Below are 24,618 nucleotides of genomic sequence, written 5' to 3'. Positions count from 1 at the left end.
AAAAACATCCTCATAGCATGATGCTGCCACCACCATGCTTCACCGTAGGGATGTTGCCAGGTTTCCTCCAGATGTGACGCTTGGCATTCAGGCCAAAGAGTTCTATCTTGGTTTCATCAGACCAGAGAATCTTGTTTCTCATGGTCTGAGAGTCTTTAGGTGCCTTTTGGCAAACTCCAAGCGGGGTATCATGTGGCTTTTACTGAGGAGTGTCTTCCGTCTGGCCACTCTACCATAAAGGTCTGATTGGTGGAGTGCTGCAGAGATGGTTGTCCTTCTGGAAGGTTCTCCCATCTCCACAGAGGAATTCTAGAGCTCTGTCAGAGTGACCATCGAGTTCTTGGTCACCTCCCTGACCAAGGCCCTTCTCCCCCATTGCTCAGTTTGGCCGGGCGGCCAGCTCTAGAAAGAGTCTTGGTGGTTCCAAACTTCTTCCATTTAAGAATTATGGAGGCCACTGTGTTCTTGGGGACCTTCAATGCTGCAGACATTTTTTTGGTACCCTTCCCCAGATCTGTGCCTCGACACAATCCTGTCTTGGAGCTCTATGGACAATTCCTTCGACATCATGGTTTGGTTTTTGCTCTGACATGCACTGTCCACTGTGGGACCTTATATAGACAGGTTTGTGCCTTTCCAAATCATGTCCGAAACGGCACAGTGATGCCGAAACGTTGGTGATTTACCCAATAAATGACTGGGAGTTTATATATGGAGTGTGCGACTCTCTTTATTTTTATAGTTTATTCGCCGTTAGTCAGCACCTCCACACAAAACAATGTTTCTGGGTGTGCGCCAGCTCATGTTTTTCAATCAATTGAATTTACTACAGGTGGACTCCAATCAAGTTGTAGAAACATCTCAAGGATGATCAATATAAACAGGATGCACCTGAGCTCAATTTCGAGTCTCATAGAAAGGGTCTGAATACTTTTATTTTTAATACATTTCCCCAAAAATCTAAAAACCTGTTTTCGCTTTGTCATTATGAGGTATTGTGTGTTAAAAAAAAGAAGCAATTTTAGAATAAAGCTGTAACGTTACAAAATGTGGAAAAAGTCAAGGGGTCTGAATACTTTCCGAAGGCACTGTATCTCAACGGTGGATGACACAACTCAGTCTCCCATACATACATTACCTGCAAAGAACACAGTCTTCTCCTCCAGTGGGTTCTCATAGGCAGCGTCGATGGTGACAGGGAGCTCAGGCCAGTAGGTGGCTACCAGCATGGGACCCGAAGGCTTGCCCCGGAAGTTGGTTGACCTGAATATGAACCTGATAGAGAGAGCAGAGAGAGGAGTTACCTACTGGTTCAAATCATGTAAGAGGGGGCAGAGAGGAGAGAGGGGAGAAAGGAGGGGGTCAGATGAAGGGAGAGTAGAGAGTAGAGGGCAGTGGGGAAGAGAGGAGAGGGGGGAAGGGGATAGGGGAGACGGGAGAGAAGCAGCGAGAAAGGGGAGAGGAAAGAGAGGCGAGTAGGAAAGAGGGAAAGAGAGAGGGGAGAGGAGGGAAGAGGGAAAGAGAGAGGGAAGAGGGAAAGAGAGAGGGGAAAGAGGGAAAGAGAGGGGGGAGAGGAGGGAAGAGGGAAAGAGAGAGGGGAAAGAGGGAAAGAGAGAGGGGAGAGGAGGGAAGAGGGAAAGAAATAGGGGAGAGGGGAAAGTGAAGGGCAGTAAGAGATGTCGCTCTGGATAAGAGCGTCTGCTAAATGACTTAAATGTAAATGTAAAGATGTGAGAGGGGAAAGTAAGAGGGAAATAGAGAGAGGGGCAGTGAGTGAGAGGGAGAGTTTCAGCATCCCAGGCAGCGAAGCCACAATAGCCTGATTCATTCAGCATCTGGTTCTTGTTAGGACCGGGGTTTATCGAAGCCAGGGGAACAAGACCCATCTTGCCCAGATTTCCAACAGGCAGCTGCATGAGCAACAACAGCAGCAGCAGCTCCCCAAGTCTTTTCCATTGACCTATTTTTCAAAGAGCCAGATATTTCTCAGATAGATAAAGCCTGTTAATGGTTATAAAATGCTATGCAGATATGGACAAAGTAGTCATATGATGATCTGCTATAGCAATCTATTCAAGGTAGAGGTATATTGAATTAGTCCCATAAAACAAGCCAACCTGACCCTAAATCAGACAGGAAGACAATTCATGTCCACCTCTGATTGTGAGATTACAGGAAATACTATATCTGGGTCACAGAGATTCCATAATTTCACTCACTCTAGTCACATTCTGGATGCATATGTAATACACTTCCTGCATAAGATGCAGCCAGAGAGGTTAGAGAAACCTAGCTAGCAGGGCTGTCTGTGTTCAGTGTCTCGATCCCATACAGGTCCACCTCATCACCGGCCAAACCGGCCGTGATTGGGAGTCCCGTAGGGCGGTGCACAATTGGCCCAGCGTCGTCTGGGTTTGGCCGGTGTAGGCCGTCATTGTAAATAAGAATTTGTTCTTAACTGACTTGTCTACTTAAATAAAGGTTCAATAAAAAATCACTAGGCCAGTGAACAGTGACAGTGTATGTGGGTTCAGTTCAGTGGATTATTTTGCAGACTTCCCACTCAGCCCTGTGCTGAGACATTGACTGTAAACAAGGTGCTGAGCACACAGTGAAGTTAGACCACCAGCATGTCTTACTCATCCTTCATGTCCAGATCTGCTTTCCATCACCATGCTGAGACAGGAGAGATTAGAGAGAGGATTCTACCTACACCAGAGAGAGTAGAGAGGATTCTACCTACACCAGAGAGATTAGAGAGAGGATTCTACCTACACCAGAGAGATTAGAGAGAGGATTCTACCTACACCAGAGAGATGAGAGAGAGGATTCTACCTACACCAGAGAGAGTAGAGAGGATTATACCTACACCAGAGAGATTAGAGAGAGGATTCTACCTACACCAGAGAGATTACATTTACATTTTAAGTCATTTAGCAGACGCTCTTATCCAGAGCGACTTACAAATTGGAAAGTTCATACATATTCATCCTGGTCCCCCCGTGGGGAATGAACCCACAACCCTGGCGTTGCAAGCGCCATGCTCTACCAACTGAGCCACACGGGACCAGATTAGAGAGAGGATTCTACCTACACCAGAGAGATTAGAGAGAGGATTCTACCTACACCAGAGAGATTAGAGAGAGGATTCTACCTACACCAGAGAGATTAGAGAGAGGATTCTACCTACACCAGAGAGATTAAAGAGAGGATTCTACCTACACCAGAGAGATTAAAGAGAGGATTCTACCTACACCAGAGAGATTAAAGAGAGGATTCTACCTACACCAGAGAGATTAGAGAGAGGATTCTACCTACACCAGAGAGATTAGAGAGAGGATTCTACCTACACCAGAGAGATTAGAGAGAGGATTCTACCTACACCAGCGAGATTAGAGAGAGGATTCTACCTACACCAGAGAGATTAGAGAGAGGATTCTACCTACACCAGCGAGATTAGAGAGAGGATTCTACCTACACCAGAGAGAATAGAGAGAGGATTCTACCTACACCAGAGAGATTAGAGAGAGGATTCTACCTACACCAGAGAGATTAAAGAGAGGATTATACCTACACCAGAGAGAATAGAGAGAGGATTCTACCTACACCAGAGAGATTAGAGAGAGGATTCTACCTACACCAGAGAGTATAAAGAGAGGATTCTACCTACACCAGCGAGATTAGAGAGAGGATTCTACCTACACCAGAGAGATTAGAGAGAGGATTCTACCTACACCAGAGAGAGTAGAGAGAGGATTTTACCTACACCAGAGAGATTAGAGAGGATTCTACCTACACCAGCGAGATTAGAGAGAGGATTCTACCTACACCAGAGAGATTACAGAGAGGATTCTACCTACACCAGCGAGATTAGAGAGAGGATTCTACCTACACCAGAGAGATTAGAGAGAGGATTCTACCTACACCAGCGAGATTAGAGAGAGGATTCTACCTACACCAGAGAGATTAGAGAGAGGATTCTACCTACACCAGCGAGATTAGAGAGAGGATTCTACCTACACCAGCGAGATTAGAGAGAGGATTCTACCTACTACAGCGAGATTGGAGAGAGGATTCTATCTACACCAGAGAGATTAGAGAGAGGATTCTACCTACACCAGCGAGATTAGAGAGAGGATTCTACCTACACCAGAGAGATTAGAGAGAGGATTCTACCTACACCAGAGAGATTGGAGAGAGGATTCTACCTACACCAGAGAGATTAAACAGAGGATTCTACTTACACCAGAGAGAATAGAGAGAGGATTTTACCTACACCAGAGAGAATAGAGAGAGGATTCTACCTACACCAGAGAGATTAGAGAGGATTCTACCTACACCAGAGAGATTAGAGAGAGGATTATACCTACACCAGAGAGATTAGAGAGAGGATTCTACCTTCACCAGAGAGATTAGAGAGAGGATTCTACCTACACCAGAGAGATTAAAGAGAGGATTCTACCTTCACCAGAGAGATTAGAGAGAGGATTCTACCTTCACCAGAGAGATTAGAGAGAGGATTCTACCTACACCAGAGAGATTAAAGAGAGGATTATACCTACACCAGAGAGATTAGAGAGAGGATTATACCTACACCAGAGAGATTAGAGAGAGGATTCTACCTTCACCAGAGAGATTAGAGAGAGGATTCTACCTTCACCAGAGAGATTAGAGAGAGGATTCTACCTACACCAGAGAGATTAAAGAGAGGATTCTACCTTCACCAGAGAGATTAGAGAGAGGATTCTACCTACACCAGCGAGATTAGAGAGAGGATTCTACCTTCACCAGAGAGATTAGAGAGAGGATTCTACCTACACCAGCGAGATTAGAGAGAGGATTCTACCTACACCAGAGAGATTAGACAGAGGATTCTACTTACACCAGAGAGAATAGAGAGAGGATTTTACCTACACCAGAGAGAATAGAGAGAGGATTCTACCTACACCAGAGAGATTAGAGAGAGGATTCTACCTACACCAGAGAGATTGGAGAGAGGATTCTACCTACACCAGAGAGAATAGAGATAGGATTCTACCTACACCAGAGAGAATAGAGAGAGGATTCTACCTACACCAGAGAGAATAGAGAGAGGATTCTACCTACACCAGAGAGAATAGAGAGAGGATTCTACCTACACCAGAGAGAATAGAGAGAGGATTCTACCTTCACCAGAGAGATTAGAGAGAGGATTCTACCTACACCAGCGAGATTAGAGAGAGGATTCTACCTACACCAGAGAGATTAGAGAGAGGATTCTACCTACACCAGCGAGAATAGAGAGAGGATTCTACCTTCACCAGAGAGATTAGAGAGAGGATTCTACCTACACCAGCGAGATTAGAGAGAGGATTCTACCTACACCAGCGAGATTAGAGAGAGGATTCTACCTTCACCAGAGAGATTAGAGAGAGGATTCTACCTACACCAGAGAGATTAAAGAGAGGATTCTACCTTCACCAGAGAGATTAGAGAGAGGATTCTACCTACACCAGCGAGATTAGAGAGAGGATTCTACCTTCACCAGAGAGATTAGAGAGAGGATTCTACCTACACCAGCGAGATTAGAGAGAGGATTCTACCTACACCAGAGAGATTAGACAGAGGATTCTACTTACACCAGAGAGAATAGAGAGAGGATTTTACCTACACCAGAGAGATTAGAGAGAGGATTCTACCTACACCAGAGAGATTAGAGAGAGGATTCTACCTACACCAGAGAGATTGGAGAGAGGATTCTACCTACACCAGAGAGAATAGAGATAGGATTCTACCTACACCAGAGAGAATAGAGAGAGGATTCTACCTACACCAGAGAGAATAGAGAGAGGATTCTACCTACACCAGAGAGAATAGAGAGAGGATTCTACCTACACCAGAGAGAATAGAGAGAGGATTCTACCTTCACCAGAGAGATTAGAGAGAGGATTCTACCTACACCAGAGAGATTAGAGAGAGGATTCTACCTACACCAGAGAGATTGGAGAGAGGATTCTACCTACACCAGAGAGATTAAACAGAGGATTCTACTTACACCAGAGAGAATAGAGAGAGGATTTTACCTACACCAGAGAGAATAGAGAGAGGATTCTACCTACACCAGAGAGATTAGAGAGGATTCTACCTACACCAGAGAGATTAGAGAGAGGATTATACCTACACCAGAGAGATTAGAGAGAGGATTCTACCTTCACCAGAGAGATTAGAGAGAGGATTCTACCTACACCAGAGAGATTAAAGAGAGGATTCTACCTTCACCAGAGAGATTAGAGAGAGGATTCTACCTTCACCAGAGAGATTAGAGAGAGGATTATACCTACACCAGAGAGATTAGAGAGAGGATTATACCTACACCAGAGAGATTAGAGAGAGGATTCTACCTTCACCAGAGAGATTAGAGAGAGGATTCTACCTTCACCAGAGAGATTAGAGAGAGGATTCTACCTACACCAGAGAGATTAAAGAGAGGATTCTACCTTCACCAGAGAGATTAGAGAGAGGATTCTACCTACACCAGCGAGATTAGAGAGAGGATTCTACCTTCACCAGAGAGATTAGAGAGAGGATTCTACCTACACCAGCGAGATTAGAGAGAGGATTCTACCTACACCAGAGAGATTAGACAGAGGATTCTACTTACACCAGAGAGAATAGAGAGAGGATTTTACCTACACCAGAGAGATTAGAGAGAGGATTCTACCTACACCAGAGAGATTAGAGAGAGGATTCTACCTACACCAGAGAGATTGGAGAGAGGATTCTACCTACACCAGAGAGAATAGAGATAGGATTCTACCTACACCAGAGAGAATAGAGAGAGGATTCTACCTACACCAGAGAGAATAGAGAGAGGATTCTACCTACACCAGAGAGAATAGAGAGAGGATTCTACCTACACCAGAGAGAATAGAGAGAGGATTCTACCTTCACCAGAGAGATTAGAGAGAGGATTCTACCTACACCAGCGAGATTAGAGAGAGGATTCTACCTACACCAGAGAGATTAGAGAGAGGATTCTACCTACACCAGCGAGAATAGAGAGAGGATTCTACCTTCACCAGCGAGATTAGAGAGAGGATTCTACCTACACCAGCGAGATTAGAGAGAGGATTCTACCTACACCAGCGAGATTAGAGAGAGGATTCTACCTACACCAGCGAGATTAGAGAGAGGATTCTACCTACACCAGAGAGATTAGAGAGAGGATTCTACCTACACCAGCGAGATTAGAGAGAGGATTCTACCTTCACCAGAGAGATTAGAGAGAGGATTCTACCTACACCAGCGAGATTAGAGAGAGGATTCTACCTACACCAGCGAGATTAGAGAGAGGATTCTACCTACACCAGCGAGATTAGAGAGAGGATTCTACCTTCACCAGAGAGATTAGAGAGAGGATTCTACCCACACCAGAGAGATTAGAGAGAGGATTCTACATTCACCAGAGAGATTAGAGAGAGGATTTTACCCACACCAGAGAGAATAGAGAGAGGATTTTACCTACACCAGAGAGAATAGAGAGAGGATTCTACCTACACCAGAGAGATTAGAGAGGATTCTACCTACACCAGAGAGATTAGAGAGAGGATTATACCTACACCAGAGAGATTAGAGAGAGGATTCTACCTTCACCAGAGAGATTAGAGAGAGGATTCTACCTACACCAGAGAGATTAAAGAGAGGATTCTACCTTCACCAGAGAGATTAGAGAGAGGATTCTACCTTCACCAGAGAGATTAGAGAGAGGATTCTACCTACACCAGAGAGATTAAAGAGAGGATTATACCTACACCAGAGAGATTAGAGAGAGGAATATACCTACACCAGAGAGATTAGAGAGAGGATTCTACCTTCACCAGAGAGATTAGAGAGAGGATTCTACCTTCACCAGAGAGATTAGAGAGAGGATTCTACCTACACCAGAGAGATTAAAGAGAGGATTCTACCTTCACCAGAGAGATTAGAGAGAGGATTCTACCTACACCAGCGAGATTAGAGAGAGGATTCTACCTTCACCAGAGAGATTAGAGAGAGGATTCTACCTACACCAGCGAGATTAGAGAGAGGATTCTACCTACACCAGAGAGATTAGACAGAGGATTCTACTTACACCAGAGAGAATAGAGAGAGGATTTTACCTACACCAGAGAGATTAGAGAGAGGATTCTACCTACACCAGAGAGATTAGAGAGAGGATTCTACCTACACCAGAGAGATTGGAGAGAGGATTCTACCTACACCAGAGAGAATAGAGATAGGATTCTACCTACACCAGAGAGAATAGAGAGAGGATTCTACCTACACCAGAGAGAATAGAGAGAGGATTCTACCTACACCAGAGAGAATAGAGAGAGGATTCTACCTACACCAGAGAGAATAGAGAGAGGATTCTACCTTCACCAGAGAGATTAGAGAGAGGATTCTACCTACACCAGCGAGATTAGAGAGAGGATTCTACCTACACCAGAGAGATTAGAGAGAGGATTCTACCTACACCAGCGAGAATAGAGAGGATTCTACCTTCACCAGAGAGATTAGAGAGAGGATTCTACCTACACCAGCGAGATTAGAGAGAGGATTCTACCTACACCAGCGAGATTAGAGAGAGGATTCTACCTACACCAGCGAGATTAGAGAGAGGATTATACCTACACCAGAGAGATTAGAGAGAGGATTCTACCTACACCAGCGAGATTAGAGAGAGGATTCTACCTACACCAGCGAGATTAGAGAGAGGATTCTACCTACACCAGCGAGAATAGAGAGAGGATTCTACCTTCACCAGAGAGATTAGAGAGAGGATTCTACCTACACCAGCGAGATTAGAGAGAGGATTCTACCTACACCAGCGAGATTAGAGAGAGGATTCTACCTACACCAGCGAGATTAGAGAGAGGATTCTACCTTCACCAGAGAGATTAGAGAGAGGATTCTACCCACACCAGAGAGATTAAAGAGAGGATTCTACATTCACCAGAGAGATTAGAGAGAGGATTTTACCCACACCAGAGAGATCTGCTCTCAAAAAAGTGTTAGCTGGGTGACAACACTTTTAAACTGATGCACACTGTGTCCAGTCTAGTAGCCCTCCAGACTCCAGACATTACACTGACCCACTAGACTGGTGACTGCCCTCCAGACTCCAGACATTACACTGACCCACTAGACTGGTGACTGCCCTCCAGACTCCAGACATTACATTGACCCACTAGACTGGTGACTGCCCTCCAGACTCCAGACATTACATTGACCCACTAGACTGGTGACTGCCCTCCAGACTCCAGACATTACATTGACCCACTAGACTGGCGACTGCCCTCCAGACTCCAGACATTACACTGACCCACTAGACTGGTGACTGCCCTCCAGACTTCAGACATTACATTGACCCACTAGACTGGTGACTGCCCTCCAGACTCCAGACATTACACTGACCCACTAGACTGGTGACTGCCCTCCAGACATTACATTGGCCCACTAGACTGGTGATTGCCCTCCAGACATTACATTGACCCACTAGACTGGTGACTGCCCTCCAGACATTACATTGGCCCACTAGACTGGTGATTGCCCTCCAGACATTACATTGGCCCACTAGAGCTTGGTGATTGCCCTCCAGACGATTACATTGACCCACTAGACTGGTGACTGCCCTCCAGACTTCAGGACGATTACAGTTGACCCACTAGACTGGTGACTGCCCTCCAGACTCCAGACATTACACTGACCCACTAGACTGGTGACTGCCCTCCAGACTCCAGACATTACATTGGCCCACTAGACTGGTGATTGCCCTCCAGACATTACATTGGCCCACTAGACTGGTGATTGCCCTCCAGACATTACATTGGCCCACTAGACTGGTGACTGCCCTCCAGACTCCAGACATTACATTGACCCACTAGACTGGTGACTGCCCTCCAGACTCCAGACATTACATTGACCCACTAGACTGGTGACTGCCCTCCAGACTCCAGACATTACATTGACCCACTAGACTGGTGACTGCCCTCCAGACTTCAGACATTACATTGACCCACTAGACTGGTGACTGCCCTCCAGACTCCAGACATTACACTGACCCACTAGACTGGTGACTGCCCTCCAGACTCCAGACATTACATTGACCCACTAGACTGGTGACTGCCCTCCAGACTCCAGACATTACATTGGCTCCAGACTCCAGACATTACATTGACCCACTAGACTGGTGACTGCCCTCTAGACTCCAGACATTACATTGACCCACTAGACTGGTGACTGCCCTCCAGACTCCAGACATTACATTGACCCACTAGACTGGTGACTGCCCTCCAGACATTACATTGACCCACTAGACTGGTGATTGCCCTCCAGACATTACATTGGCCCACTAGACTGGTGATTGCCCTCCAGACATTACATTGGCCCACTAGACTGGTGATTGCCCTCCAGACATTACATTGACCCACTAGACTGGTGACTGCCCTCCAGACATTACATTGGCCCACTAGACTGGTGATTGCCCTCCAGACATTACATTGGCCCACTAGACTGGTGATTGCCCTCCAGACATTACATTGGCCCACTAGACTGGTGATTGCCCTCCAGACATTACAATGGCCTACTAGACTGGTGATTGCCCTCCAGACATTACAATGGCCTACTAGACTGGTGATTGCCCTCCAGACATTACATTGACCCACTAGACTGGTGATTGCCCTCCAGACATTACAATGGCCTACTAGACTGGTGATTGCCCTCCAGACATTACAATGGCCTACTAGACTGGTGATTGCCCTCCAGACATTACATTGACCCACTAGACTGGTGACTGCCCTCCAGACATTACAATGGCCTACTAGACTGGTGACTGCCCTCCAGTCTGTGACTTCCCTATTTATCTGTCTCTGTATTTTCACTGCTGCCTAAAACTAGGGAGAAGCAGAACAAAACAAAACAAAATGGATGCACACAGAAATGAATATCCTAATGGGCCCAAGGCTATTTTTATTAACATTGACATTGGTTGACAGCTCCATGGTTGACAGCTCCATGAAAAAAAAATGTGTCTGAGGAAACGAAATGCCAATAACCTTAGTAGTCTCTATCCTAATCTTTGCTTATTGACTTGAGTCTCCATCTCTCCTCACTCTTTGTCTCTATATTAAATCTCTCCTCACTCTTTCCCTTTCTCTTTATATTAAATCTCTCCTCACTCTTTTTCTCTATATTGAATCTCCCCTCACTCTTTGTCTCTATATTAAATCTCTCCTCACTCTTTCCCTTTTTCTCTATATTGAATCTCTCCTCACTCTTTCTCTCTACATTGAATGTCTCCTCACTCTTTCTCTCTACATTGAATCTCTCCTCACTCTTTCTCTCTATATTGAATCTCTCCTCACTCTTTCTCTCTACATTGAATCTCTCCTCACTCTTTCTCTCTATATTGAATCTCCCCTCACTCTCTGTCTCTATATTAAATCTCTCCTCACTCTTTCCCCTTTTCTCTATATTGAATCTCTCCTCACTCTTTCTCTCTACATTGAATGTCTCCTCACTCTTTCTCTCTACATTGAATCTCTCCTCACTCTTTCTCTCTACATTGAATCTCTCCTCACTCTTTCTCTCTATATTGAATCTCTCCTCACTCTTTCTCTCTACATTGAATCTCTCCTCACTCTTTCTCTCTACATTGAATCTCTCCTCACTCTTTCTCTCTATATTGAATCTCTCCTCACTCTTTCTCTCTATATTGAATCTCTCCTCACTCTTTCTCTCTATATTGAATCTCTCCTCACTCTTTCTCTCTACATTGAATCTCTCCTCACTCTTTCTCTCTATATTAAATCTCTCCTAACTCTTTCTCTCTATATTGAATCTCTCCTCACTCTTTTTCTCTATATTAAATCTCTCCTCACTCTTTCTCTCTATATTAAATCTCTCCTCACTCTTTCTCTCTATATTAAATCTCTCCTCACTCTTTCTCTCTATATTGAATCTCTCCTCACTCTTTTTCTCTATATTAAATATCTCCTCACTCTTTCTCTCTATATTAAATCTCTCCTAACTCTTTCTCTCTATATTGAATCTCTCCTCACTCTTTCTCTCTATATTGAATCTCTCCTCACTCTTTCTCTTTCTCTCTATATTGAATCTCTCCTCACTCTTTCTCTTTCTCTCTATATTGAATCTCTCCTCACTCTTTCTCTCTATATTAAATCTCTCCTCACTCTTTTTCTCTATATTAAATGTCTCCTCACTCTTTCTCTCTATATTGAATCTCTCCTCACTCTTTCTCTCTATATTAAATCTCTCCTAACTCTTTCTCTCTATATTGAATCTCTCCTCACTCTTTTTCTCTATATTAAATCTCTCCTCACTCTTTCTCTCTATATTGAATCTCTCCTCACTCTCGCTATCTCTGTTCCATCTCTTCTCACTCCTCTGCTCCATGGCTCTGATAGCTAAACCATCTGGTGACCTAGAGCCAACAATGAATAACTAGGGACCAAAGTCATCCCACCACTGAAACCTGAGATACAGCCTAACTGGCCCTCTGAGTCCAGATCTCATGCAACTATGGGTTTGGTACTGTAACTCCTCCATAGAGATGTCGGATCTTAATTTGACCACTCTTTTGTTGGTGAGAATTTTCCTGCACAGCAGTTTATTCACGTTTTAAAAAGGCTTCTAAAGTTTGTAATTTCCACTTGAACATTTCAGACTCGATTTGCACTAACTTAAAATGTATCAACCCCTACAAAAATATCCATTAATTATGATCCACATAATTATTCACATTTCCTTCTACTTCAGAATTATTTCCCTACTGTAGCAAACTGGCTCAAATGAAGATCCTACAGCCGTAACTCCCTCCGTAATGGCATTTCCCTCCATCTGAGAGATACACCCCATAATTATAGCTATCATTGAATATGTGTCATTGTTAATGATATCATGGTATATGTGGTATCTAGAACTAGAACACCGCAAAGCATTTTGAATGAGACAATGATCTTGCTGATGAGGAAATGGAGAATCTCTCCTGAAATCCCCAGGGCCAGTGTCTTGTCCACAACACATCACTGTATAGGTATTCTGCCAGCTTTTATCATGGTGGCTGGATATCTTGTGGATTTGGATTCTCTAGGATGTTTGAGCAGTAGACAACAGATGATATACCTAAAAGATAACTAAACTAACCCAATCAAAGATATGACTTACAGGCATAGTCAAATAATTTCTAAACTAACTATTAAGAGAGATACTACTGTTAAAACCAGACTACGGTTTTAATTGGCAGTCCTCCCTCCTTTAACAGTTAATATTACGTTGACACATCAACCAAACACTACACTGTTTATACAGTAGTTTATAGTCCACAGAATAGCCTTCAGCATGATGTTTGTCCCTGTTCCCTGAACAGCGTTAATGCTTGGTGAACCACAGCGAGTGAAGACTTAACGCTTAACTAAAGCAGGATTCTATGATCTAAAGCTGGATTTGTAAGCATGATTTGAGGTGGTTTCCCTCCAGCCCCAGACTCAGGGTGGGCAGGGGGCAAAGCCAGGCAGGCTGAATGACTGCCGTCTTTTGAGTCCAAAAAGTCTACTTGTTTGCTTTGGACACCGTTCCAACTCAGCAATGACAGATATATAGTAAAGCTCACCTTAAAACTTTGAAGGCTAAAAGATGTGGCAGGCAAAGTCTGAGAAGGAACATATAAATGTCCAATGAATCCTAATCTAAACCTGCTTTTCAGTCACAATTTTGTCATTTGGATTGCATGCAATAGCTTATTGTTTGGGTTGAAAGTGTTCCTAACATAATTTGTCCCAGACAGGATTCATCTGTTGTGGTGAAGAGTTCATGTTTCAGAGGGAAAGTACACTGAGTCATGGAAAGCTGAGAATGAACCACAACAGATAATGTAAGATGGAGAGATACAGAAAGCCTATTCCTTTTCTACACTACATAGGACAATCCCAGTTGAAGTCTGTACCCTGTACTGTATAGTAGGGTCTGGTTTACAATCTTAATAACAGGCAGCCATTTTGGTTTACCATAGTTGATACAGGATTGTGAGAGTGGTTATTATTACCAGTTGTTTCATAACTTATCACAGCATGGAATAAGCATTAGAGCTCAGACAAACAGAGATAACACCACCCCCTTCATTCAAACAAAACACCTGATTGCCAAGAGAAAATAATGCATTCTGAGACCAAACAAAGCCCCCTATTAAACTACCCATTGTTTGTGGTGAAATGATTTAGTTGTGGGTTGTGAGGTCTAACTTGTGGACTGGTCTGCTCCAATAACTCTAACCACAGACTCTAACCACAGAGTCTAAAATAAGAGTCTTCAGGTTATATGTTCTTTCTGCCTGTTTCCTGTAGACAGATCAGTGGTCAGATTGGCAACATGCTTTTTGAGAAGACCAAACAAAAGTGTATTACCTACAAGTCAAATGTTGCTCTAACCATTGGCGATCAGAAGTAATACTGTAGAATCCCCAGTAAATCATTTACCTGTCCTTGAAGAAGAAGGTCTCTCCTCTGATCTGGGCCACAGCATCAAACACCACAGGTTCATTACAGATGTCCATAGGAGTGACTGGGCCCTGGGTGGGAGGCACGGGCTTGTCTGTACCAGCACCTGAGAGGAAAAGGAGAGGCAACATGGTGAGCATTGAGTAGATGAGATTGATATCCTTCAACAGGAGAAATACATTTGTTACCTGCAGGACATTCACCAAAGCACTCTGGTTATGAACGGCGGGTGAAGTCGTGGTTACACGTTATTTTAAAGGTACCTACATAATGACTTCATAACACATTCATAACCCATACATAACCCATAAGCAGTGCATAAGAATTTCAAACTGACCATAGAGCTCCTGGATGCCCTTGATGTCGTCGTTGGACAGTCTAAAGTTCTTGGTGAAGGTGTACATGGGGGCCATCAGAGCGCCAGGGTCCTGGGAGTGCTCCAAGCCCAGGGCATGGCCAAACTCATGGGCCGCAACCAGGAACAGACTGTAGCCTGGACAACACCAATAGGAGTGAGAGATACAGCAACACATATTCAAAGCATAACAAGTCAAGTTATATTCAGGTGAATGAGAATAGTTTCCATTTTAAGGGGCCTCCCGGGTGGCGCAGTGGTCTAGGGCACTGCATCGCAGTGCTAGCTGCGCCACCAGAGTCTCTGGGTTCGCGCCCAGGCTCTGTCGCAGCCGGCCGCGACCGGGAGGTCTGTGGGGCGACGCACAATTGGCATAGCGTCGTCCGGGTTAGGGAGGGTTTGGCCGGTAGGGATATCCTTGTCTCATCGCGCTCCAGCGACTCCTGTGGCGGGCTGGGCGCAGTGCGCGCTAACCAAGGGGGGCAGGTACACGGTGTTTCCTCCGACACATTGGTGCGGCTGGCTTCCGGGTTGGAGGCGCGCTGTGTTAAGATGCAGTGCGGCTTGGTTGGGTTGTGCTTCGGAGGACGCATGGCTTTCGACCTTCGTCTCTCCCGAGCCCGTACGGGAGTTGTAGCGATGAGACAAGATAGTAATTACTAGCGATTGGATACCACGAAAATTGGGGAGAAAATGGGATTAAAAAATAATAATAATTTAAAAAAAGAGAGAATAGTTTCCATTTTGGGAAATTCCTGTTGGCCACTTTCCCTTCATTCTGCATAGACAATGACTAAATACATTAATGAATAAAACAGAATAATAATACAAATGATTCAAATAAATAAACATGACTTGTCATTGTCCACTAAACTGCTAAAACCACCTACAAACAAGCATAATGTCAAAGGTCATCGATTACATATTTACCTTGATCAGGACAGAAGCCCCACTTGCGGTCATCGTCGTAGCTCTTGGTGGAGGCGCACCACATCTTGCCGTCGCTACGTCCAGAAGCGGTGCAACTGTCATAAGTGTCTCCAAGGAACGTGAAGGGGAACACACAGGGGGAACCCTCCGAGTTTCCTCCAACGGTGGACATGGCTGCATGGGTGAACAAAAATACATATTTCAGGACCAAATGGACTTTTCTTTGTGTGCCAATGAGGTAGTGCTAAAAGTTATCAACTTGATTTGGGTTGAATTACTAAATGGATTTGCTTGAGAAACTACCGTGACTGTAATGACATTGACATCAGATGTATTTTGTATCTACGGTATATCCAAAACAAAACCAAATACCACTCTCCAAAAAGTGTCTTTTCTTTTCCTACATGATAATATTATATCTGGGATCTGGGTTGGTACAGCACAGCACTGGGCCTGTGTAAACATTTTTTTTAAGCAGGCTGTTTCTTATTCAGTGCTTCTTACACACAAGACTACACTGCACGCCAGCATTCCCAACCAATTAGAACCAGATGAAAACCTCAGCCTTAACCTCCCCCCTCTCCCTTTCTGCCTCTCTTTCTCTCCCCATATCCCGCTCTCTCACTCTCCCGCAAACCCCTGAGCCAGCCACACTGACACAATGGAAATAACCCCCGCCAGCAGCCACTCAGTAAAATACTTTTACAGTCATTCAGGAGACTAGCTGCTGCAAGATTGGAAACCATAGGTCTGGAACATTATGACATTCTCCTACACCAATACATGGAGGCATCAGCACAGCACACCTTGACTAATAAATGCAAGCACCCATGCTAGTGATGCGCAGGTTGACTCATAACCCGCAGTCCCGGGAGGATGGGTTTAGGGTCATTAAATATTGTGTGGCTGAAGGGCGGGTGGGCGGGCAGGTTGAATAAAGAGAAACAATACCTTAAAAAATCCATAAATGTATTATTCTTATGCAATATATATAGGTTACACTGAGGTTTTTCTTTGATTATTTTAGGCTATCTGGCATTAGTGCATAAGCCTAAGCTTCAGGGCTTAACTGTACGTGTGCCAAATAGCCAGCACCGCCAATCACCAAATAATGCTTTCGGGAATGGGCAGAAAGCCAAATAATGCTTTTGGTAATGGGCAGAAAAAGTTCACGTCAATACACAGAGGCAATAAAGGACATTGTCGAAGTTGAATTCAATAAGACAAAAGCTGCGAAAGGAGAATTGAAAACAAATAGGAGGGAGAAAAGTAATGTTATAGGGGGGCCAGAAAAGTAATGTTTAGAATATATCTGGAGAAGTGGTAAAAGAGAATTAGCAGTAGCGGCTGTGTTATGTGTGATGATTGTGAGGTGGTACACGAATTCCACAGCCACAAGACGGGACTTCAAATAGGCCTATGGCATGTCAAGGTAACTGTAGCCTACTGTTAAGATAAACTGAAATCTGTACACTGACTGTAGGTCTATAACCTCTCACATAGCCTTAAAAATAACTCCTGCAGAATTAAGCATTTCTAGCAATTCCTTTTACCTCTTGGCTTGGTTTTTGCTCTGACATGCACTGTTAACTGTGGGACGTTATATAGACAGGTGTGTGTCTTTCCAAATAATGTCCAATCAACTGAATTTACCACAGGTAGACTCCAATCAAGTTGTAGAAACATCTCAAGGATGGTCAATTGAAACAGGATGCACCTGAGCTCAATTTCAAGTCTCATAGGAAAGGGTCTGAATACTTACACCACCGTTCAAATGTTTGGGGTCACTTACAAATGTTCTTGTTTTTGAAAGGAAAGCAAATATTTTGTCCATTAAAATAACATCAAATTGATCAGAAATACAGCGTAGACATTGTTAATGTTGTAAATGACTATTGTAGCTGGAAACTAGCTATTCCAAGTTTATAATTTTAAAAGGCTAACTGATCATTAGAAAACCCTTTTGCAATTATGTTAGCACAACTGAAAACTGTTGTTCTAATTAAAGAAGCAATAAAATTGGCCTTCTTTAGACTAGTTGAGTATCTGGAGCATCAAATCAAATGCACAAATAGTCCGGGTAAACATTTGATTGCCTGTTTTACCCCCAAGCATTTGTGGGTTCGATTACAGGCTCAAAATGTCCAGAAACAATGCTTTTTCTTCTGAAACTCGTCAGTCTATTCTGGTTCTGAGAAATGAAAGCTATTCAGAAACTGCCAATAAACTGAAGATCTCGTACAACGCTGTGTACTACTCATTTCACAGAACAGCGCAAACTGGCTCTAACCAGAATACAAAGAGGAGAGGGAGGCCCCGGTGCACAACTGAGCAAAAGGACAAGTACATTAGAGTATCTAGTTTGAGAAACAGACGCCTCACAAGTCCTCAACTGGCAGCTTCATTAAATAGTACCCGCAAAACACCAGTCTCAAAGTCAACAGTGAAGAGGCGACTCCGAGTTGCAAAGAAAAAAACATATCTCAGACTGGCCAATAAAAATAAAAGATTAAGATGGGCAAAAGAACACAGACACTGGACAGAGGAAGATTTAGAAAAAAAGTGTTATGGACAGACAAATCTAAGTTTGAGGGTCACAAAGAAAAACATTAGTGAGACGCAGAAAAAATGAAAAAATGCTGGAGAGTGCTTGACGCCATCTGTCAAGCATGGTGGAGGCAATGTGATGGTCTGGGGATGCTTTGGTGGTGGTAAAGTGGGAGATTTGTGCAGGGTAAAAGGGATCTTGAAGAAGAAAGGCTATCTATTTTGCAACGCCATGCCATACCCTGTGGACAGCTCTTAATTGGAGACAATTTCCTCCTACAACAGGACAATGACCCAAAGCACAGCTCCAAACTATGCAAGAACTATTTAGGGAAGAAGCAGTCAGCTGGTATTATGTCTATAATGGAGTGGCCAGCACAGTCACTGGATCTCAACCCTATTGAGCTGTTGTGGTAGCAGCTTGACCGTAAGAAGTGCCCATCAAGCCAATCCAACTTGTGGGAGGTGCTTCAGGAAGCATGGGGTGAAATCTCTTCAGATTACCTCAACAAATTGACAACTAGAATGCCAAAGGTCTGCAAGGCTGTAGTTGCTGCAAATGGAGGATTCTTTGACGAAAGCAAAGTTTGAAGGACACAATTATTATTTCAATTAAAATGCATTATTTATAACCTTGTCAACATCTTGACTATATTTCCTATTCATTTTGCAACTCATTTCATGTATGTTTTCATGGAAAACAAGGACATTTCTAAGTGACCCCAAACGTTTTAACAGTAGTGTATGTAAATAAGGTATTTCAGATTTTTATTTTTAATACATTTGCACAAAATTCTAAAAACCTGTTTTTGCTTTATCATTATGGGGTAAAACTTATATATATTTTTTTGAATAAGGCTGTAACGTAACAAAATGTGTGCACTATATAATGACAGCTACATGTATCTAATTATAGACAAGTTGGCTAGCAAATAGCTCACCAAAATGTCATAAATTATAAGCAGACACATATTTAAGTCAGGCAAAAAAAAAATCCTGTTCCCCCTGTCAAAACATTGTTCTGCCGTCTGTGACTGTAGCCTACAGCACATTTTCTACATTCACGGTGTCACGACTTCTGCCGAAGTCGATGCCTCTCCTTGTTCAGGCGGTGCTCGGCGGAGGTGCTCGGCGGTCGACGTCGCCGGTCTTCTAGCCATCGCCGATCCATTTGTTATTTTCCATTTGTTTTGTCTCGTTTTCCCACACACCTGGTTCTCATTTCCCTCATTATGTGTTGTGTATTTAACACTGTTTCCCCCATGTCTTTGTGTGGTATTGTTTATTCTGTTTCATGTTATGCGCACGTTAGTCTGTTGCGCTGGGTTATGTTAACCCGTATTGTTATTTCGTGTTCATTTTGCCATGTGCTTTTGGTTTGCCTAAATAAAAGGCTCCGTTGGTTACCCAATATCTGCTCTCCTGCACCTGACTCCCTTACAGCCATTTACGCATACCTGACACACGGGTTAGGGTTAGGGTTAGGGTTGGGTGAGGGCCTCAGATTTTCACTATCACATATAGTCGGGCGGTTGCGGATGGGTTAATAGCAATAGTGAGCGGGTGAAGAAACAGCTGACCCGCGCACCACTAACACACGCTAGCACACACACACACAACCTGGCTCAAGTACAATCGAAAGCACACACATATTTCAATATAATCCTCAGATTAAGGTTTCCATGCAACAGTTAGGTCTGTTGGAAGCATCAGTGCCCTTAGCTTTTTGGGTTAACACAGCTGATGAGGCTTGTATCCTATAGGGAAGGAGAGACACCTTTGGACTTGGGCAGTATGAACTGGGAACCCACCTGTTTCAGGGCAGAACCCGTAGGACTTGTCATTGTCATAGTTCTCAGTCGTAGCACACCAGCGGTAGCCGTCGTCACGCCCCTGAGTGGTGCAACCATCATAGTTCTCCCCTTGGAAAGTGAAGGGGAACTTACAGGGAGCTCCGTCCGCGTTTCCACCCAGGGTGAACAGCACTGTAACACAGGAAGTTGAAGGAATTATCTATACAGTTTACAGTAGGTTTCCATCATTTAATAAAATGCCATGGCAGTTACGTTGAGCCTGAGTTTGAGTGATTTCACAGACTCAATCTTAAGCTAACTGAACCGCAAAATCATTCTTTGTCAGGGTGTTACACATCCACTCTGTCCAGACTAAAATGTTCATTGCTACAGTATATCAATAGTCTATAAAACTATCAATAAGAGAAATGTTTCACAAGACTTCACTGAGTACGCCATTTTCTCAAGATCAAAGGATAACCAGTTAGGAAGTTTCATAAGACTGTTGGTCTCATATGAGTCGACTGTAAGCCTATATGTATCAATATGTCTTTGCGCTCATTTATAGTGAGTCTATACCCTAATGTCAGTACCATGGACAGCAGCACAAACAGACAGACAAAAGGATTGATGAAAAGCTTCATGAATCTGGCCCAGCAACACAGAGAAGTGAGAGTATTTTATGACCCAGACAACAACACTAGTTTCCCAGAATGTACTCCCACCCACTTGGTCCCAGTCCAACAGCAACACAGCTTCTTCTAACTAATCACAAACCTCTCATCTGGAGTAACTCCTGGCCAACTCCTCGTCAGAAACTATAGCTAAAACAACAATAGACGTTCCTTGAGAGACTGCTGAATGCAACACTCTTAACTTTATACACTCCATGTAGATATCAAAATGCATACTAAAACTCAAAACACAATACATTCACAGGAACTCTTTAGAGGAAAGAGAAAAACACAGCCATGTTGGCTCCTACTCACACTCATGGGGACAGAAACCGTATTTGCCGTCGTCGTCAAAGTTGTATGTGGTGGAGCACCAGAGGAATCCATCATCACGGCCCTGATTGGTACAGCTGTTGTACTCCTTCCCCATAAACATGAAGGGGAACTTACAGAACTCCCCCTCTGCATTACCAAACTTCACCTTCACAACTGTGGAGGGAGGGGGGGGGGTGATGATCAAAAGAGCTCAAACAGAGCTGTATCAGATACTGTGTGGTTCAGCTATCTACATTTCTTTGGTGAAATGTTAACAGCAAATTGCTTAAAAAATGTGGCATGTATAACCATGAATAAATAGGTGATAAGTAAAAACAAGTAGGTTTCTATATTAGATCAGGATGAACTCGTATTTACAGACTTTATTTACAACTCAGACAGTACAGTCTCCAGTACCTTGTCCTTCTCCCAGGGTCCACTGCTCGTCGTCATCAAAGTGGGAGTCTCCCCCGGTGCCTGGTCCAGGAGCAAAGGCATGAGCCAGCAGACCATCTTTACCATCGAAGGGGTAGCCATCACCATGCTCTGTGGATTCCCATAACAAGGGTTAAAACAAAAGGACTCAAGGCACAGATCAGTATACAATTACAGCCTTACTGGATGAATTCAACTCAGAATAGAACTGTCTCTGAAGTAGCTAGTGTTAGACTTCAACAGTGTAGATCACGTATGGGATGGTGCCATGAAGACATGTAATGAAAACATGTCATTCTGTGCTTGTTTTGACCACAAGTCGGTCAGACAGTGACCTCTATATGTTCTTACTTGAGGTCTGGCCTCGCCACGACAATATTGACTTTATGTGAGACACAGGGAACTCAGAGAAAGAGCAACTAGTAACTCAAACATAGGCAGGCCTACGGTACTATACTATACGATTAGCAGCACTGAGCACCCATTATCTAATCTAGTTCCCAGCCACTTCCGCCCTTTTGCGCAATAGCCGGATGATGAGTAGCCTAGCTAAACCAGTCGAAGGTGAGAGCAGAATTAAGTCTGGTTTAACTAGGCTACTCATCATCCGGCATTGCTGATGTTTCATACAGTACATTCAGCAGAATATAAAAGTCAAAACTGTTCTGTAATACCGTACCGTTGCGGCCAAAGTTAATCATGATGTCAGCCTCTCCATCCATGAGGCGGGTGAACTTGAGTGGGGTGACGTCACTCCACACTTTGAAGGCCCTTAAGAAGGCGTCATCAATAGTCTCCTCGTCCAGGTCAGGAGAGTGGCCTAGAATCCTGAGAGGTGGAACACAGAGAGGAGAAGAAACTGAGGAGGAGACTCATTAAACAGCTCATCCCTGGCTGAAGATGTGCTGCATGATACATCTTACATAATGGAATATTACTGTGTCATTGACTAGGTATGCTTGAGGAAATACACCTAATACAAGCAGAAGAGGGACCAATGTCAGCATATAAAACCCTCAAACGTGAGATTCACCTATGTCAAAACGCAGAAGACAAAAGCTTGTACACCCATCTCTCTTCTATTTACAGGACAAAAGCAATAGATCAGAGCTTTCCTAAACCCCCCTTCTGGACATAAAGTCCATCAGTCTTCAGGCCACGCCTATGACTCATGTGGTTAGAATGCTTCATGAGCGAGTCCAGCAACTAACCCCTGCTATGTGAGTCTGTCTGAGCAGGATAACGCTCTGTCTCTTGTTGTTTTGGTTAACTTCTCCCCATCTTTGTTTTTCCCATGGTACATACAGTGAGTCTGAGTAGTCATGAGGACACAGAAAGGGCTGATGTAAACAACAGAACTTTACTCTCTTCTTAACCTCAAATAAAAATGATCAAACAAGCACACATTGTACAGGAATGTTGGAGTTAGCAGATTGTGGTTAGGTTGGTGGGCAGCACATAGTTGAGGTTTTCATCTCCCCAAAACAAACTACAGGGGCTGGAGGAGTCATTTCCTTAGTCATTTCCTTTGTTCAGCAGTCAGCACATTGCACAGCAACATATGGAGTTATATGGAATACAACCCTATTGCACATGGGGTTCAAAGCCTATTGCACAACTCCCTATACCAAAACACTATTTGGGCCAAACGAACATGTTTTGACCACTGACCTGTAGGTGATGGCGTTTTGCTGCCACTTGGGTTTCCTGTGGAAGAAGTTGTATTGGGCAACATCAGGAACTCCACAGCGGGGCTTCTTCATGATCTCCACTGTCTTGGGGTCGATCTCGCCCGTCTCTTGCAGCGAGAAGAACTTCTGCATCTTCTTCAGGGTGTCCTTCAGCACCATGAGATTACATCTGTCTTGTGGGCAGCCATAGAACTTGTTCAGATAGTGCTGCAGAAGAGAATAAAAGACAAGCCTATGAGTTGATATAGGATCTATTCTGATACCTTCCTACTCTATATAGTGCATTCATCCATGTAGACATACTGTATCAATGAATACATGAACATTTGTGTGCATTACATAATGAAACATCCCCACTGGGCACAGATGTCAATTCAATGTCTGTTCCACTTGGTTCAACTAATTTCATTGAAATGACGTGGAAACAGTTGGATACCCAGTGGGTATTTGAAGCTAAAACATTATGAGTTTCATGAATGATTTGTCATTTTAAAGTTATTCACAAATGGTAGAATGGCATTTAAGTTCGCTATTCCTGAATTTATTGAAAATAACCGATAAAGTAGTTTGAAGCAAAAGTCGCATGACATTCCCACTATGAAAGGTTGTTTAAGGAACACTTACCAGAGCCACTTCTTTGTCTGTTTTTGGACTATCGTCTCCTGGGAACTTGATAATGGGCGAGGGGGCTGCAGAGGTTTTCTGGAGAAAGGCGATTAACTGTACCAAAAACACTTTGAGGACAAGGTGTCGGGGGCTAAATGCCGTCTGGCACCCCATCTTTCCCCGGTGGAGAATCGCTGTGTATGTAATCAGGATGGAAAAAAACAGAACGCTTCTGGGCTGGATGTAGTCCTCTTGCCTCTTCTGTTGCTTTATCTTCTCCTCAACGGGACATTCTGCACTGCAACCCAGGTCTGCTAACTCAGTTGTGCTTACACATGCAATTTTGTATGCTGCTTTCCACGGGAAGTGTAGGCTACAGACTGCGCAGTCTCCCCAAATCGGGGAACGTTGGAGAAATGTAACCGGAGACCTGTTCCAATTACGAGTTCACTGCGTAATTCCTGGTCTCTGTGGTCGGTGTTCTTTGCATTGTAGGCTAGGCCTGTTCGTTGTATTTGCGCATACATTGAAGCGGGTACAATGATGGCACGAATCCAGCATAAATAGTAGATAGATTGACAATGAAACCAAACAGATAGGGAAAATTCAGCATAAATTGCAATGAACACAGTTGTAACCAAGGTCTATGTCATAGCATAAAAATAACTCAACGCGGAAAAAGAGCAAGCCTTTCTAGGCTACGGACGAACAGAGGCCATCGGCCGCGGGACTACAGGG

The 24,618-nt window shown here is 43.8% G+C and overlaps 1 protein-coding gene across 1 annotated transcript in view; it reads right to left on the bottom strand.

Annotated features, from left to right (window-relative positions):
- The window catches only part of LOC139563277 (72 kDa type IV collagenase-like), a 30,047-nt gene extending 5,762 nt beyond the window's left edge, over positions 1-24,285 (bottom strand). Inside the window, exons 1-10 of the mRNA XM_071381820.1 lie at positions 23,899-24,285; positions 23,255-23,481; positions 22,263-22,411; positions 21,566-21,694; positions 21,149-21,322; positions 20,178-20,351; positions 15,820-15,993; positions 14,872-15,027; positions 14,514-14,640; positions 1,139-1,275 (exon numbers count right to left, since the gene is read on the bottom strand). Of these exons, the coding sequence (XP_071237921.1) occupies positions 1,139-1,275; positions 14,514-14,640; positions 14,872-15,027; positions 15,820-15,993; positions 20,178-20,351; positions 21,149-21,322; positions 21,566-21,694; positions 22,263-22,411; positions 23,255-23,481; positions 23,899-24,054 (1,603 nt within the window). The 5' untranslated portion in view covers positions 24,055-24,285. The remainder of the gene's footprint in view (positions 1-1,138; positions 1,276-14,513; positions 14,641-14,871; positions 15,028-15,819; positions 15,994-20,177; positions 20,352-21,148; positions 21,323-21,565; positions 21,695-22,262; positions 22,412-23,254; positions 23,482-23,898) is intronic.
- Positions 24,286-24,618: the final 333 nt, after the last annotated feature.

The sequence above is a fragment of the Salvelinus alpinus genome, chromosome 33, assembly GCF_045679555.1.
Source record: "Salvelinus alpinus chromosome 33, SLU_Salpinus.1, whole genome shotgun sequence".
NCBI lineage: Eukaryota > Metazoa > Chordata > Actinopteri > Salmoniformes > Salmonidae > Salvelinus > Salvelinus alpinus.
The sequence above is the reverse complement of the archived record's forward strand: the minus strand, read 5'-3'. Positions and strand labels throughout refer to the sequence as shown.